The sequence below is a fragment of the Nicotiana tomentosiformis genome, chromosome 2 (assembly GCF_000390325.3).
Source record: "Nicotiana tomentosiformis chromosome 2, ASM39032v3, whole genome shotgun sequence".
NCBI lineage: Eukaryota > Viridiplantae > Streptophyta > Magnoliopsida > Solanales > Solanaceae > Nicotiana > Nicotiana tomentosiformis.
In genome coordinates this window covers 57,927,095-57,944,005 of record NC_090813.1, presented here as the reverse complement: position 1 = coordinate 57,944,005, position 16,911 = coordinate 57,927,095, and the positions used below count along the sequence as shown (strand labels likewise).

Here is a 16,911-nt window from a genome sequence, read left to right as displayed (position 1 = left end):
TTGTTTTGGTGTGACTGGACCCCAGAGAGAGACTGCCTACGTATCCTTTCGGAAACAAGTCGAACATAGTTCAACGCATGAACTTGTTTGGATTTTTGTTTTGTTTTTTTCCCTTCTTCTTTTTTTTATTTTGTTTTTTCTTTTTCCTCTTTTTTTCTTTCTTTTTCTTCTTTGTTTTGTTTTTCTTCTCTTTTTTTTTAGCAACAACTTCAGGTTCCAAAGAGGGTAATCAAAGAAAGGTAACCGGCTCAAAAGGGTTAGCAAAGGGTTGATGGTGTTTGGATAGCGAGAATGAAAGTCTTCGTCATCCCAATCAGAGAACATTAATGCTACATAGAGGGTCAAACATAGTACCTTTTGACTGCATCCGCGTTAACGATTGTTTCAGGGACATTTCCTTCGATTCTTCCCAGGTACAACGCTCTCTTTTTGCCGTACTCTCATTACAATGTATGGACCTTTCCAATTTGGAGCCAGTTTTTGCTTAGCTTCTTCATGAGGTGGGAGGATGCGTCTTAGAATGAGTTGTCCTATTCCAAATTTCCTGAGCCACACTTTCTTGTTGTAGACACGGGCCATTCTTTGTTGGTACAACTGCCCATGGCAAACTGCGGCCATCCATTTTTCATTAATCATAGTCAACTGTTCCAATCGGGTCTTAACCAATTCATCATCCTCGATCTCGGCTTCAACAATCATCTGAAGAGATGGAATTTCAACTTCGTTCTACTTTTCTATTTATTTTCTTACAAGCCTTGTCTTCAAAACATTCTGCTTCTTGATTCATTATTTAGAGGTCTGACAGTATCTTAGGATCTGGGCATGAAGTCCGCAAGTATGTCATGTTATTAAAATTTACATTAACAGAACTGAAAAAAAAATAAGAAAGGTGACAAGATTAAGAAAAGAAACATTCATGGACAATGAAATATTAATTTTATTTGATTTTTTAAAATTTTTTTTAAAGATAGAAGGGTTTACATCAGAAAGTAAGACAATAAAGTAAAACATCCAGATTACACCCTGAAATAATCCGGAAGCAGAAAAGACAGCAAGACTAGCTACCGAGACTCCCGTTTGACAAAGAACTTTTCAGGTTTGGCGACCATTTTTTTTTGCTTTTCTTCTGTCTCGGCAATGGATACCATGGCCTTCAGTGCCAGATCAAATTCCTCATTATCACAGATCATTCCAACGTCTGGCCCAATGTTGTGAGCATGCAACAGATTGTTCGTCACATCAAGAGCCTCTTCGTCCCAAAGAACCATTCTTTTGGCTTCAATTAAGTCTTCAACTACCCTCTTGAGGGTCCAAACAGTCCTCAGTATGGGTGGTATTCACATCTAGCATCAGCTTGGTAGAAGGGGGACTCGGGGTTTGGCCGGTTCGGGGCCACTGGCTGCAACAGACTTAGCCCGATTACCTTTTGAAACAAACTTGAATATGATTATTTTTGAAACATACTCCGGGATAAAGAAAGCTATTAACCGTCTTCGTCCAGGGTCGACGCTCGGGGCCGGGAATCGGTTCACCAATTTTTGGCTCGAGGAAGACCCACTGGCTCTAGGCGATGGTACCTTATTTGGCACCGGCAAGTCTCCGAGCCCAGTGATATCCTCGAAGGCAGTGGACTCAAATCTGTCCAAGAAGTGGTGGATATCAATCGCCCCCTGAGGCCCCTCGTAAGAACGACTTTCTAACATACCGGCCTCGCGAATCATGGCGTCTAAAATCTGAGGGGACCCGGTAATGTCGATCACCCTTAGCTCGTCTCTCGGGATACCTTCCTCTATTCGAGAAGCGTCACCCCCAGTCTCTCTCTCGACCCCCTTAGCTTGGGGCGGAGTGGCCTCAACCCCTTCTGGTTTAGGAGCTTCGGCTAAGACTCCCTCATCGACCTCCTCATGTCGGGACAGTCCGATTTCGACATCCGCCGGTTCAGAGGACCCTAGCATCACAACACCTGTCCGCACACGGGTCACCAACTGGGATTTCTCTTCTTCTTCTTCTTCTTCTTCTGACTCGTCCCTTAATCGGTGGATTGAGTCCGAGGATAGAGCGTCGGTGCTTCCCTTGGGCTTGCGCGACCTCTTCTTCGGTTTCTTCTTTTCCGAGTTTGGGGAACTCGAGACCCTTTTCCTCTTCTTTTCATCACCCTGCTTCGGAGCAGGGGACTTGAGAGGCACATCCTCCTCACCAGATAGAGGCCTCATGGCAACATCTTTAGGGAGACCTACAAAAGAAAACAGAACGATAAGAATTCGACTGTACGAGGAGGGAATTAAACATTATTACATCAAAAGAGAAAACTTACCATGACAACGGGCCTCTTATTGACCCTTCGATAATTCCATCCAAGCACGCTCGGAATATGGTCTCTGTGACACAAGGCCTTCGACCCATTCCTTGAGTTCAGGAACTACGTCCGGCACCTGGGCCACAACTGCAACACCAAAAATATCGATAAGGAAGGAGATAAGAGGTAAAACAACAAGGTTGAACATTCAAGGCAAAGTACTACTTACGATTCATGTTCTATTTCTCAGGAAATGGCATGTATTCGGCAAGGATCAGGTCCGAAGTCTTTATTCGAACAAATCGGCCCATCCAACCTCGGTCCCGACCCTCGTCTATACTCAAGAACGGGGCCTTGCTGGCCCGGCGAGCAAGCTTGATCAACCCTCCTTGATAGAGTCGGGGACTGTAGAGGCGCATAAGGTGATCGAGGGTAAAGGGACATCCCTCGATTTTGCTTACGAAGAATCGGAGGAGAATCACTATTATCTAGAAGGAAGGATGGATCTGGCCAAAAGTCACGTCATACCTCTTGCAGAAAGCAATAATGATAGGGTCTAAATGACCCAACGTGAAGGGGTAAGTGTAAACACTTAGAAAACCCTCCACATGGGTGGTGATCGATTCCTCGGGCGAAGGTACCACCACATGCTTATCGACCCAATTGCAATCCTCTTTAACCTTGGTGAGGAGATCATCGGTAATTGTGCATATGTACCTCGAGACCGGCTCACATCGACCTGGTACCGAGGAGGTCTTTTCAATCTTAAAATCGGCAACAGTAGGACACCCTGCCGGAATGAATTCCTCAGGATGAGGTTCCGCCGCAGCCCCGTCACTGGCGGGTCGTGATGAAGATGCGGCCTCCTTTTGCGGTACAGTCTTAGAAGTTTTGGCCATTGTACAACAGAAGAAAATGGAATTAGGATGGTATGCGATTTACTAAAAGTTCAAGAAATTTGGGTGCAAGAGTTGCAAAGCAAAGGGATTTTTGAAAAGAAACAAGAATAGGAGGAGCTTTGAACGTAAAGTTTGAATAGAGGAAGGTTAAAGTACTTATAGCTTGCTGGTGACAGTTCAGAACCCAGAGTGGCCGACTAGCAACTGACAGGCATTTAATACCTTGGTAATTGGACCGACGGGAGGTTTCGATATCCATTTGTTGCTTACGTCATAGTCGGGTGTATCAGTGATGTTCGTCGCTTATGTCATGGCCCATCGAGACGGGATTCAGAAGTTCATATCGTTTCTCGTCATCTTCTCTCCGAGAAACGAGGGACTATCTGTATACGGTCAATACCGGGCTCGCCCCTTGTGTGATTAATCGAGACTGAAATATGACAGGTTAAAGTTCGACCTTGTATTACATCGAACCATGATGCAAAATTAGATTGTCGAGCTCGTGACCCAAAGACCAAACAAGATCGAGATCGAGCAAGATCAAGACCGATCAAGATCAAAACCGAGCAAGATCCAGGAAAACTTACCGAGACAAATAACGGACAACCGAAATATTCGAGATCGGTCGAGGATCACGGCGGAAATCTCGGCACATATCAAGGAGAAGCCGAGTAATTAGCAAATCATAAGATTTTTTACCCTGTATAGAATTGTACCAAAATTAGGACACCCCTACTATACAAAGAGGGGTCTGATCATTTGTAATAGACATCATATCAACGTAACATAAAGCAATATACTGACACTTTCTAGTTTTTATTATCATGTTACTCTATTAGCATGTTCATACTTCAGTTGAAACATCTTTGGTTCGAAGGTGGTCAAACTCGAGGGCCAAGGCAATTCGATACGCGTGGTTTGCATTTATTCTTCTATTGTCAATTTCAATATTAATCTGTCTTCTTAATTTGTGCCAAGTTATATCACGTATTCTTAAAACCGCGTATAAATTCAATTGTTATCCGTTTTTAGGGTAAACACACTTTTATGAATCCAGAAAAGCCTACTGCAAAGATTATGAAATTGAAAGAAAAACAAAATCAAGATTACTCACCTATAGCCAGTACCATTGATTTTGCCACCATATAAACTAAGGCAATCTTTCAAAGTAGACAGTCGGAACAAGTCATTTTCACCTACAAAATCTGGTATTGCAGGAAGCACGTATTGGAGAAGCTTGATCGGATCTAAAGACCAATATACATAACCTATGTTGTCTAGAGACCAATATACACAATCTTTAGTGCTAATACCCTCGCTAACACTCTCAAACCGACGATCTTCTAAACTTTTTTCTAATATAAGGAGAGTTTTTTTTAACGTCCAAAAATTCTTATTCGCAGAACAGACAACATAAACTTTGGTTAAATACTTAAATGTAATAACAAAAATACTTGTTACGCGTCCCAGGGCTTTGGATTCATCACAATGAGTTATCTTGAATTTATTGTCAGAGATTAGCCATGGCTTAGAAACGGATTGAAAGCGTAACAAAGATTTAACTGGCAGCCCAGTAAGGATGGGAAATAGGATATCATCTGGAACATTGGACATTATGTTAATAGGGTTGGAAAAGAATGGCGGAAGAAAGCCAGTTTATTAGGGTTTATTTCATATGAGTTAATGTGGAAAAAGGATGAAGAGATAGGAGAAGGGAAATAGGATTTCAAGAAATTGTTATTGTGTGGAAAAAGGATTCTTTATCTTTATGGTTTGTACTATCTGCTAAGAGGAGAAAAACGGTGCCAAAAAAAGTTTCCTATATTATTCAAAAATCAGAAACTGAAAGTGTTTAGACTTTAAATAAAGCAGGAAATAATCTAGTTTGGGATTAAAACATATTTCATTGATAGATTGAATGAATTGTTGCAACACATCGTCCATTTAAGCACTTACATGAAACAGGAGACTTCCAGAAATGCTAGCACAAATTATGCCCATACTCTACTTCCCGGGACTTCAATAAATAACTCATCAGTGATCAACATAGAAGAAAAGAGTACACAGCAGCAGAATATAGGAAATTACTTCAAAGAACAATAGCTAGGCCTTCCTTCTTTGAAGGTACTATCGCATTCTTATTTCCGGGGAAAGCACTGTGAGAGACATCCACGAGGGCCTTGAAGCTGTATGGTTCGTGCATCGACAATTCTGACAAGACTTTCCTGTTCAGCTGTACGTTCTCCTTCATCAGCCCGTGCATGAAATTGCCATAATTTACCTAGAAATAGAGTAAATGTTAAACAAATGGAATTAACTCAGGACTCGAATCAAAAAATTATTTAGTAGATGACACAAAGGTGCTTTCTGTTTACTTGTAGTGAGATGTGCTAATAAAAATCATTTAGGAACATCAGATATGAATAGATGACAGATAAAGTGATAATAAAGGCCAAAACTCTCCACAAACATATTAAAGCAGCTCACTACAGTTAAAAGTACCCTGCTGAATCTTCTCCTTATTACGCAGCTGAACGAAAGAGAGTTTCATATACTTTTGGTGCTGATAAGTTTAGGGAATAAAAAAGGAGTACATCAGAAAACAGAAGAATGAAGAAAAGAAGATATAAATGATCACAAAGCCTAATTATCTAATCAAGGGGATTAATATATCACTCTCTTTGCAATCCTGTTCTACCTTAAAAAATGTACAAGAACGGATAGATTAACCCAATGCATCCGACAACATGATCCCGAAAAGTAATGAATTTCACAGTTAATATATTAGATGGCAGCATGTACGGCTGCAAGTGCGGCACATGCAAAAACAAGCAAAGGATATCCGTGCCAGTTTGGAAGTGAAGTCACTTTGGGAACTTTTCATGTTACTTAAGGATACCTTGCGGCACCTACAAAATTCATTTCTCTTCCTTTTCATCATATCAAGGCAACAATGCAATATCTTCCAACTATGAGGCTACGAGCTATATATTTCATTGCTTAATTGGCATTTGGATAGTCAAACAAATATTGATTTGCAGACTTTCCACAATGCTAAAGAAGATAGAGAGTAGAAGATTTTTCTCATCTACCTAAGCCACCTCGGTGGCAGAGTTACCCGGTTCTTGTACTGGTGGAAGGTAACGGGTAACCGGTAAAATAGTCGAAGAGCGCTGAAGCTGACTCGGACACCAACTTTGTAAAGGAAAAAAAAGAGAGAATAAATGGATATTGAAACACCCAAGAATCTCAGTGTTCTACTGCTATGCAGATATATTATTCCAAATACTAGGATGGTGACCTCGAAAAGCAACTTGTAGGGTAAAGAGCTTGATTCTGCAAGATTTTATAACTGTAGAGTAGAACTTAGAAAATGTATGTTTTTTTCCAAATCCTCCATGTCCAAATCTCTAAAAGCAAATAGCGGAAAGCTTAACAGGATCATGAAGCATAAGAACGTCACCTTATTCATATCTGTAAGCAATTGGGAAAAAACAACCATTCAAAAAATACAATGTTGCTTCTGAAAAATAGCAGAATATCTAAGATAGGAACTATTAGAGAATTTGTCTACCATGACATACTCCACTTTGTGATTCTGCAGCCATTTTAGCGTTGAGAACTGAAACTTTGTTTTCCTAACAAAATCTCAAGTAAAATACCCTCCCTATAGCTGGTAAAATATTCCTGAATTTCCTTTATCAAAAAAAGAAGGGAGCCTAGGCGTAACGGGTAAAGTTGCTGCCGTGTGACCAGGAGGTCACGGGTTCGAGCCGTGGAAACAGTCTCTTGCAAAAATGCAGGGTAAGGCTGCGTACAATAGACCCTTGCGATCCGGCCTTTTCCCGGACCCCGCGCATAGTGGGAGCTTAGTGCACCGGGTTTTCCTTTTTTCCTTTATCCAAAAAAACCCCCTGAATTTCAAATGCATTTCATGGTTCATATCCGCTCATTTCATATTAATGTCCGTCTTCCTATAAGAAATATCTTATTTAATTCCTGCATATATTGTTTTCACAGCCGAAAACCGAGGGTCCTGCAATTTTGCTCTTTGACTGCCATATTAGGCCTCCCTAATTTAATTAGGTAATTTTACTACCATGCTTGTATTCTAATCTCATGCCGAAAATTTCAGTAAGCACGACAAAATTTCTAAAATCCAGCAGCAGTACAGGATCGGAGACAAATATAATAGCATTTGTATTGACACACTTCGTTCTCTTGAGCCGAGGGTCTATCGGAAACATCCTCTCTACCCCTCGGGGTAGAGGTAAGGTCAGGGTACACACTTCACTCCCCAGACCCCACTTGTGGGATTTTACTGGGACGTTGTTGTTGTTGTTGTTGTTGTTGTTTGTATTGACACACTTCAAGAAGCCTTTTCCAAAACAAGCTTCCTTATGTCGAGAAGGTTCGGAGGAAGCATTTGTGTCCAAGGATTATGGGACTTAAGTCCTCTAACCTTCTCTTTTCACTCCCTGTTCCCTTTGCTTCTTTCACACCATAATTTCCAAAATTCACTCCACTGAAAGCTGGCTTCCAAAATATCGGTCTCTCTACAAGTGTGAATTTGTGGATATAATACAAGGTATTTTTATCAACACAGATGTATTATTATTTTTGTGTTTTATTTTGGGTCTATTAAAAACCAAGATATCTGTTGCTCCAGTTCAAAACTTGTGGATATGAACCTTCCTTCTACCCTTCTCTACAAGGTTCATAACTACTACTCTTAAATACCAGACTTGTTCACCAACTAGGACTTAAATTCTTGATGTGCTCTTACCACACAACCGGCACAGTACTACTTCGCCATCTAACCAAAATCCTTGTGGCTAATCCTCATATTTTACAAATTTCAAAGAACTTTTCAGTTTAAATCCAACTCAACTTAAGAGAAATGTGATGCCAGTAATCTTCTCTTAGTAACAATATTCTTTAAACCTTTCAAATTCCCATTAACTTAAGAAAACCAAAATATGGAGTACATAGTTACTTTAGTATATTAAAATGGGACCTAAACACGCCTATTACATGCTATTTTAAGTTGGGTAGCAAATTGCAAACGCATTCCTATCCCGTGAACAAAGTGATCTACATATTAGGTGTCAATAGGGCATCCTTATTTAATCAGAAAAAGTGTAAGACAGTAAGGAAAGGAATGACATTTTGACATTCTCTACAAGCTTGGAAGCATGTAGACTGTCTATTAGCTTATACGTAACTATGCCATGTTCTCCAGGCTCAATCTTTTTCAGTTGAGAGTCAGGGAATGACTTAATGATAATCCTTTGATATTCTTATTTAGGTTGTGTATCCATTCTATGCAAAACTAGAGTGGATGTTTGCAAAGCATAGCTGGTAACTTGTCCTATGTCACATATTCGCCAGAGTATAGTCAGATAAAAGACTTGTTTATGTCATTCTTGCAAAAGACCTTATTAGTCTAATAACTCACTTCTCGCTTCCTATCTGACATTATTCAACATTTTATGCGGCCACTCTTTATTTCCGCCTGCTGCTAACTGGACCACTCAATTATACATAAAAAGAACTTACAAAGGACCGGATTAGTTACCCATTTCAAAAATGTTTCATCAATTCATCACAAAGATCTAGATCCCTAAACGATTTTCACCAAATTCATTATAGACTCTTCACTTGCCTTCGACGCACCATGTCAAATGGAGAAAAAGAGAAAGGGGAATGGTACATACTCCGTGTTGGCGAGTTCCGGCGTTGATTCGTTGAATCCAGAGGGAACGCATGTCCCTCTTCTTGTTGCGACGGTCTCTGTAGGAATACTGAAGCGCCTTCTCAACTCTTTCTCTTGCTATTCTTATGCAGTTCTTAGCTCTTCCTCTAAACCCTTTAGCTAACTTCAACACCTCCTTCTTGTTCATCTTTACCGCTGCTGAATACTGCTAACAGACTTCAAACTTCAGACGCTTTTGGGGTTTTGGGTTTTGTGTTGAGAAAATGTTACTATTTGTTATATAAAATTATAAATGCACTTATTTAGTTTTCACCCTCATATGTCACGTATTTGTGACTTTTGCACCCCAAAGGCAAATTTGATACTCCCTCCCCACTTTAATTGATTTTTGATAGTTTTCACAAACATTAAGGATTATACTTTTTATAGCATTAATTAGCAATAAAATTGATTATATTATTCTTAATTTATTCATTGAAAGTATAACAAATACTTCTAATCTATTTACTCCAAGAAAAGCTGTGGAAAAAATAAGTTAATTCTTTCTTGGTATCTGAAAATCAAATATTATGAACCACAAAAAAAATTAAAAAGTCAATTAAAATGGACCAAAGGAAGTAATTTTTTTATAATTATTAAATACATATGCCATGGCATATATAATCCGTTTTTGTAACGGCAAGAATGTTGATTGACCCCAACTATTAATGAAATTATATATATATATACAATTTCAAATAGAACCTTTGCACTAATAACAAAAGTGATATTTACATATCAAACCCACGTTACTACAACAACAATCCAGTATAATCTCACTAGTGGGGTCTGTGTAACAATCCAGTATAATCTCACTAGTGGGGTTTGTGTAGTGTGTACGCAGACCTTACCCCTACCCTGGGGTAGAGATGCTGTTTTCGATAGAAACTCGGCTCCCTCCCTCCAACAACTCCCCACCTTGCTCTTGGGGTGACATAATCCCACTAGTGGGGTCTGTGTAGTGTGTAAACACACCTTACCCCTACCCTGGGGTAGAGATGCTGTTTTCGATAGAAACTCGGCTCCCTCCCTCCAACAACTCCCCACCTTGCTTTTGGGGTGACTGAAAGTCACAACCTCTTAGTTGGAAGTAGAGTGTGCTAAACACCAAAGCAATCCAAGTTACTAGTTGCTGAAAATTCAATTAAAAATATTTTTGAAGTTTGGCCAAAAAGGCCTAAGTTGTTTGGGAGATGAATGTAATTTTTTCAAACTAGAGAGGATACTTGCAATTCATCGAAGAAGAGACGCAGTTTATGCAAAACAAAATAGTAATCATCCAATGTACTTAACCCCTCCCCCCCCCCCCCACCCAACACACACCCAGAAAATGGAGGAAACACAGAAAGAATCCATCAAATCTGCATCCGAAGAGATCTCCAAAGAATTCAAAACCCTAATCAATTCTCAGGATTTGGATTCTTTGAAGCAATTGCAAAACCTCATGTACTTCTCTCTTTGCAACCTCTCATTCATTCAATTTTTTTTCCTTATATATAATTTTCCTTGGAACATATCTGATGATAGAAGCTGTTCAATTTTTTCCCGAGCATGAGATAAAAAGTCAATTTTGTTTCTTGACTGCTATTTTGTGAAGTATCAGATGTATCTGAACTTGTATTCATTTTTTACTCTGTTCAGTTCTTCCTGAGCATAGTATCTGCTACGTAGGCATTGCCCCATTAGGCTATACAGTTTTGGGTGGACCCAAGTTCGGTCTTTTTATTCTTGCTTTAGATTCAATCATTGACTTATTATGGTCAGAGGTGTTTAATTGTTAAACCAGCGTTTGGTCACATATGGATATTTTTTAATAATTGGTAATGAGAGGATTAGTTGCTAGTGATGTGATTAGTTGATGGATTTGTGCGTTCTGTGTGCATTCGGTAAACCGGTCTCTAGTCTCATACAGAGGCGGATCTAGGATTTAAACTTTATTGGTTCAACCTTTAAGGTTTTAAGTATCGGATACATTGTATTTTTATAGTTACGGTTCATATCTACATAAATTTATGCTTTGTGCCGAAAGTACTAGGTTCAAATGAACTGCTATGCTACATCCGCCCCTGGTCTCATAGATGATGAGTTCTAGGTGTTGTTCCATCAACTTAGAACCAGCCTTTGGATGAATAAGTAATTTCTAAATATCAGTTTTATTACTTAATACATTATAAGCTTTCCAAATAAACATTGGCATTACATGGGCAAATGTTCAGTGGGTGCGGCAGCATTTCAAAAGCCAAAAGTTTCAATCTTTGCAGAAAAACACTATCTTCCGGAGTTGTTGAGTCTAGAAGGAAAGCAGTTTTACCATTTGTAAGAATTAGATCCACGCATGCACAAGTTTCTCTCTTTTTATGAGAATTAAGCTGTCAAAATTAGGATCCAAAAGCTGTATTATCATTTGATTAGAGAAATTTTCCTTGAGAAGCTTTATTTCAGTCACTTATCAAGAAAAAAGAAAAGAAGAAAGAAGTTGAGACGATGCTTAGTAGCATAAAGTTGGAAACTCCTATTAAAGTTGCTGCCAAGAAGCCGTAACACACCTTATGTCTTGTTTGAAGCTCTGACTTCTGCTTGAGATATGCTGCCTCTCGAACTTGCTTAAAGCATGGTCGATTTTGCATTGGTGCACTAAAGAAATTAGTTCTTGTAGTACTTTTCTACCGGTTGTGATTAGGATGTGGTCATGAATATCAGCCTGTTCTGGAACTCTTCGGAGCTGCCACCTCCTTTAAACTTAACTTTCTGCCACCTTTGTGATAGCTATTTGTCATAATTCTGGAAGAGGTTTTTTACCATGTAATTTATCGGTTCGTTCAGTACTTTTTGTTCATTGTCTTTCTTGGTGCCTTTTTCCACGATTACCTTATGTCTTGTACACTCAAAATGCAGATTGGGACGTTTGCAGGACAGCAATGCAGTTCTTTCGCACTTCAATGAGTATTCAGAGCATTGTTTCACAGAGGTCTCGGCAGATTTCTCTAGAAATACACGTCTCTTAAAATCTATGAAGTCAGACCTTGATTACATATTTCAGAAGTTGAGGTATGGCCATCCTTTTCGTCCTCTTATTATCCTCTTCTTTCTGAAATTTCAATATCAGTTTTGCCAGGAGTAGCTGGATTTGCTTGACTATTCATTATAATTGCACCTAATAAGTCATCTTTACAGATTTGCTAATGATAAACTACTCGGTTCATTATTTGAAAATTTCACTAGAATCTACTCAACCTTTTCATCCGTGATCTCTGTGGCAACAAAAAAGTATATTTTGCTTGCTTCTGTTTTTCTTTTAAAAGATGTGTTTTGCATCAAAGTCATCATCTTCCTTTTCTTCAATTGCTGGCTTGTTGCATGTGATACGTTGTGCTACCGTTTCGGCAGTTTGATCCAATCTCATGGTTTTCACTTTAAATTCCTCCTCGCCTAAGGTAAAAATTTTGAGGAATACAAAAAACCTATCGTAATCTTCCATAATACTCAATCAACCATGTTTCAATCCAACTAGGCTCTGTTATTCAGTATTTGCACATTCCAAAAATTCAGTATTCAGAGGATCACTTGGTCTATTTTCATGCTGGCCATCAATTTATGAAACCTTCTCATTCATCTACGCTTAGACCAGCTATGTTTAAGAAGCTCACATAAACAGACCCAGTTTCATTTCCCACAAATTAAAAGAACTTGATTCAAGCGTTAAAACTGCTAACTAGGTGAGGCCAAAACATAAATTGCATAATGACTTTATGTTAGACTCGAGAAGTCCATTTTCGTTATTATCAGCATTTTGGATGGTAGTATAATGTTTTGAGAGAGAAAACCATGCACTCTTAGACTACAGGATCTATTCCCCAAATTGCGAACTACTTTGTTTTGTGGTTTACCCAATTATTCCTATTTTACTTTCAAATGTTTATTTTTCCTCTTCAGGAGCATGAAGGCAAAAATCATGTCAACCTACCCTGATGCACTTCCAGATAATACAACAATTCAGGCACTCGATCAAAGACCTGATCTTGAAATGCCACGATAAGTTTGGTACTGTAAATGTTGTTTCTTCTATTTCTTCCATTCTAGATATGGAAAATTTGGCTTGGGGTGGATACTTTATGATAGAGCTTAATTGTTTTCTGATAGTTCTGCAGCTGTATATTTCAAAGCGTGCTACGATTAGTCGTGGTCTCTCTTGAACGGTAGTTCTAATCTGATTTGCACTTTGCGCGAACCTTTTTGGAGACAAGGCACTGATATGTTTATTACAAGGATTCTGAGCCTCCCGGTAAAACTTTGATTGATGACATGAAAGAGCAAATATTTCGTTCTTGAAATCAAAATGTATGCCTTGTTATTATTAAATGAGGATTTTTCCCATGCTTATGGCATTTTTCATCTCCGTACCCTTTTGCCAGTGAGGTTGAAGGATAACATCGAGGTAAAACTAGTTGGCTATGTTAAGTCCAGTGCTGATTGAGCTTAGAATTGTAATGCCCTCAAAAGAACCTAGGACTTCCAATCTGATAGAGCTGAGAATTGTAAACGATCCTAACAAACAATGTGTTTAAAGTAACAATACGATACAATGCAATAAGAAGAGACGATATCCAAACTGTTTTGTCCTCCTTCATGTTCCACCTATCTGACTTGCCGTCTGTTCATCAATTTGAAAAGATTTAGCAAGAAGATCAACAGGAATGGCTGGAGTGGATCCAAAACACAGCAGTAGAAACACGAGTGAGTTCAGAGTTTTGGCTGCTAAAAGCTGAAAGCGCAACAGCATGAGCGTCTCTTACATTTCGCTGGAAATGGACGAGACCTTGTGGCAAGAACATCACCAATTTCAAGTAACTTTGTGATGAGACGGTTCTCAGGGTTGGAGGTAATAAATCCGACTTCCAGACAACCCTCGAGGAGTAGCACCATTTCCGTTGCACGAGGATGAATATGAGGAGAGGTCAATCCAAATGGCGCGAAATCTCCACGAGTCATTGTAATGCCAAGTGTGTTGAGTCCTGGAATGGTTGTCTTAGTCCCAACGTTTCCAAATGGGTTTGATGTGTTGCCTGCTATGTGCAACCCACTGAAAAAGAAGTCCTCTGCTTTCACTAGCTTAGGGTCCTTGCAAACTTTCCCGTTCACATGTACTGCATGTCATTTTTTTACAGAGTAAGTACATATTCATGGATAACAAGACTCTATGTTACTCCCTCAGTTTTATTTTATTTATGTGAAGCTAGTTGATTGGGTTCGGAATTTGAGAAAGAATGACTAGTTATTGGAATTTGTCCGTCTACATGTGACTATAAAATCTTAAAGTTAAAATATTTTTAAATATAAAAAGGTGTCAAGCTTTTTAGGATAATACTAAAAATTAAATAGTGAGACAAAAAGGAACAAAGGGAAGGAAAAAAAAAACGAGGGTAAACCTTGCAAATTCCAGGTTTAGATTGGAACAGTACTTATCAAGAAATGAAGCAATAATGCCCAGAGGATAGTAGAAAGTATAGTAGTATATATATATATATATATATATATATATATATATATATATATATATACCTGAGCTAGTGGAGTCTGCAAAAATCTTGCTAAAGTCACTGAACATATTCCAAACAATAGCCCTAACACAAAGAACCTTAAAGCCATTTCAACTTTTCTTTTTTTAGCTTTAGAAATAATGAATAATGAATTGCTTAAGTAGCAAGCTTTTCGAGTTGCATAAAATAAAATGTCGCTAAAGACTGGGAGTAATAGTAATGCGGCAAAGGGTATTAAGTTAACGGATCTCTGTGTCTTCTTATGTATCCTTAAATATACGTAACAGAATGAGTCAGTAATATTTCTCATCGTTCCAAATGTCAAGTGTGAGAAGTAGTGACGATTTATTTATTTTTTTCTCTGATTGTATATGGATTATAACCTCACTGCCCAACCTTTTTTTATTTCTTCCTTAAAGTATTGCTTCTTATATATAAGCGCATTCTTTTATTTGGGGGTGGCTGAGGGGGTGAGGGGAACTGCCAACTGCGGAGATATGGAGTTGAAGTTATTTATAAAAGAATTATTGGAATTTCATACATTTATATATGCGTTTACTTTTTAATTCCATTTTACATGATGTTAATTCCTAAAAATGATGTGGGAAAAGTGTTATTTGGATTTATTTGGTTTAATTCTTTTCTGATGAAAAACGAAATTGAGCAGCCGTCGGAAAAGAAATTTAAGAATTTTAATATTTACTTGTGATCAGTGGCGAAGCCACATGGTCATAAGGGTTGTCAACTGACCGCCCTTCGTCGAAAAATTGTACTGTGTACATAGATAAAATATTACGTTTTAGATGTATATAACACATATTGAACACCCTTTATCGGAAATTTTTTTCACTTCTTTTAAAATTTGAACACCTTTGAAAAACTTTCTAGCTTCGCCACTGACTGTAACATTGGGATGAACATGCACCAGCATTACTTGAACTGTTCATACCATTAAAACAAAGTATTGTCTCTAAAATGTTGTCGGTGCAGCTCGCAACTTACCCTTTTTAGTAGGATGTTCTTTTCCTATCTCATTTACTGATACGTTTATCAATCATATAATCTTTCAACGTACGTATATATTAATACATGGCGCATAAGATGAAATGATACATGCACGATTAATGTTTTGAAGGGAAGTCTTAGTATGTGCGAAAACTTAATTTCATGTGTTTGACCCGATCAACGATCAGTGGCGGAGCCAGAATTTTTATTAAGGGGGGTCAAAATATAAAGAAATAAACTTACCAAGAAATCAAGGAGTGTCAATACATAGTATATATATACATATTTTAAAAAACATTACCTAACTACACATGCTTGCCTACGTATCTCACATCTGGTGAGAATCAGACCCGCGTAATTCGGTCCAAGACTTGATAGATTTGACCATTTTTGATTTTTTTTTTCTTCAAAATTTTCTTTTATAGTAAAAAAAAGATTATTTGTACAAAACTGGAGAAAGTTTTTTTTTCAATTCTGCTCAACTAAATTTCTAAAGCGAGTTAACAATGCAAACAAGCCTTCCAAATGATGAAGCAAGTAGCACATAAGTGAACATGATGGTCTCAAAAAGGATACCTGTCTTATACGAACCCGGCCCCTATACCGAGTTTCGCTAAGTCAAATACAGATGATGCAACTAAGTGATCCTACTAGGGATAACCAGGCATATGGCTTATTCTTCTAGGTTTTAAAAATCCTAGGGGATGAGGTGTATCTAGACTGGTCATAAAACGTGCGGACAACTCGAGTTGGGAAGGGGTAGCGTACCACGAGCAATACTTCTCCGGCTTAACTACTGGACCCTCCCCGTTCTTAAACATGGGTGACTAATAATCCTTCACCGGTAGCCCATGCCCACCGGCTTTATCTCAAAAAAAGAATGGGGCGCGTATCCGCGATTCCCGAGTTTGTATTTAGAAGACTCATAGGGGGTGTGCAAGAAGATAGTTTATAATACAGTTCAACAATATTAAAGTGGTAAAGAGCAGAAAAGTAGCACATTAGGCCCAAATAGATCACAATTATATACAAAAATTAATAAAGCCAAATAAAGTCAATGTACAAGCTCGAATTCTTGAATGTTTCCCAGCAGAGTTGCCAGAACTGTCACACCCCGTTTTACCCTCAAAAGATATATATTATGTTATGGATTGTGGGTTAAAAGTTTTTCCAATTAAAGCGACAAATTTGAGTATAGATTATTTTATTGATAAAGTCGTCACTTGAAATTGATTTTTGGGTGTTGCAAGTCACCTTTTATTTGAATCCCTAGCCAAAGGAAGATTTGACTCTATTATTAATGGTCTGTGAAAATAAAGTCCGGGTAAGAAATTCTGTTGACCGGAGAGAAGGTGTAAGGCATTCTCCGAGTCCTGTGATTCTAGCACGATCGCTTTGTTGACTACATTTGGCTTATAT

The 16,911-nt window shown here is 38.4% G+C and overlaps 2 protein-coding genes and 1 pseudogene across 5 annotated transcripts; 1 reads left to right on the top strand and 2 right to left on the bottom strand.

The window, feature by feature from the left end:
• Window positions 1–5,079: 5,079 nt before the first annotated feature.
• LOC138906488 (uncharacterized) lies at window positions 5,080–9,210 on the bottom strand. Its single transcript, XM_070195392.1, has 2 exons — window positions 8,913–9,210; window positions 5,080–5,476 (listed from the first exon to the last, which is right to left on the bottom strand). Exons 1-2 carry the CDS (start codon window positions 9,096–9,098, stop codon window positions 5,285–5,287), a joined length of 378 nt encoding a protein of 125 aa, XP_070051493.1. The 5' UTR covers window positions 9,099–9,210; the 3' UTR covers window positions 5,080–5,284.
• Window positions 9,211–10,144: 934 nt separating this feature from the next.
• Window positions 10,145–14,203, top strand: LOC138906487 (kxDL motif-containing protein LO9-177-like). 4 transcript variants are annotated; one of them, XM_070195391.1, is made up of 4 exons: window positions 10,145–10,396; window positions 11,846–11,998; window positions 12,884–12,991; window positions 13,622–14,203. In XM_070195391.1, the coding sequence occupies exons 1-3, from the start codon at window positions 10,233–10,235 to the stop codon at window positions 12,984–12,986; spliced, it is 420 nt and encodes a 139-aa protein (XP_070051492.1). In that variant the 5' UTR covers window positions 10,145–10,232; the 3' UTR covers window positions 12,987–12,991; window positions 13,622–14,203. The 4 variants fall into 4 exon arrangements, with proteins under 4 accessions (XP_070051492.1, XP_070051490.1, XP_070051489.1 ...); XM_070195389.1 differs by lacking the exon at window positions 13,622–14,203 and adding an exon at window positions 13,099–13,335; XM_070195388.1 differs by lacking the exon at window positions 13,622–14,203 and adding an exon at window positions 13,091–13,335.
• Window positions 13,575–16,911, bottom strand: part of LOC104108855 (putative germin-like protein 2-1) — a 7,031-nt pseudogene continuing 3,694 nt past the window's right edge.

Coding starts and splice junctions, on each gene's coding strand:
- LOC138906488 (XM_070195392.1), bottom strand. CDS start 9,098: ATGAACAAGAAGGAGGTGTTGAAGTTAGCTAAAGGGTTTAGAGGAAGA. Junction 5,477..8,912: donor CCGGAACTCGCCAACACGGA/GTATGTACCATT, acceptor CTCTATTTCTAG/GTAAATTATGGCAATTTCAT.
- LOC138906487 (XM_070195391.1), top strand. CDS start 10,233: ATGTACTTAACCCCTCCCCCCCCCCCCCACCCAACACACACCCAGAAA. Junction 10,397..11,845: donor AAGCAATTGCAAAACCTCAT/GTACTTCTCTCT, acceptor CTCAAAATGCAG/ATTGGGACGTTTGCAGGACA. Junction 11,999..12,883: donor TACATATTTCAGAAGTTGAG/GTATGGCCATCC, acceptor TTTCCTCTTCAG/GAGCATGAAGGCAAAAATCA.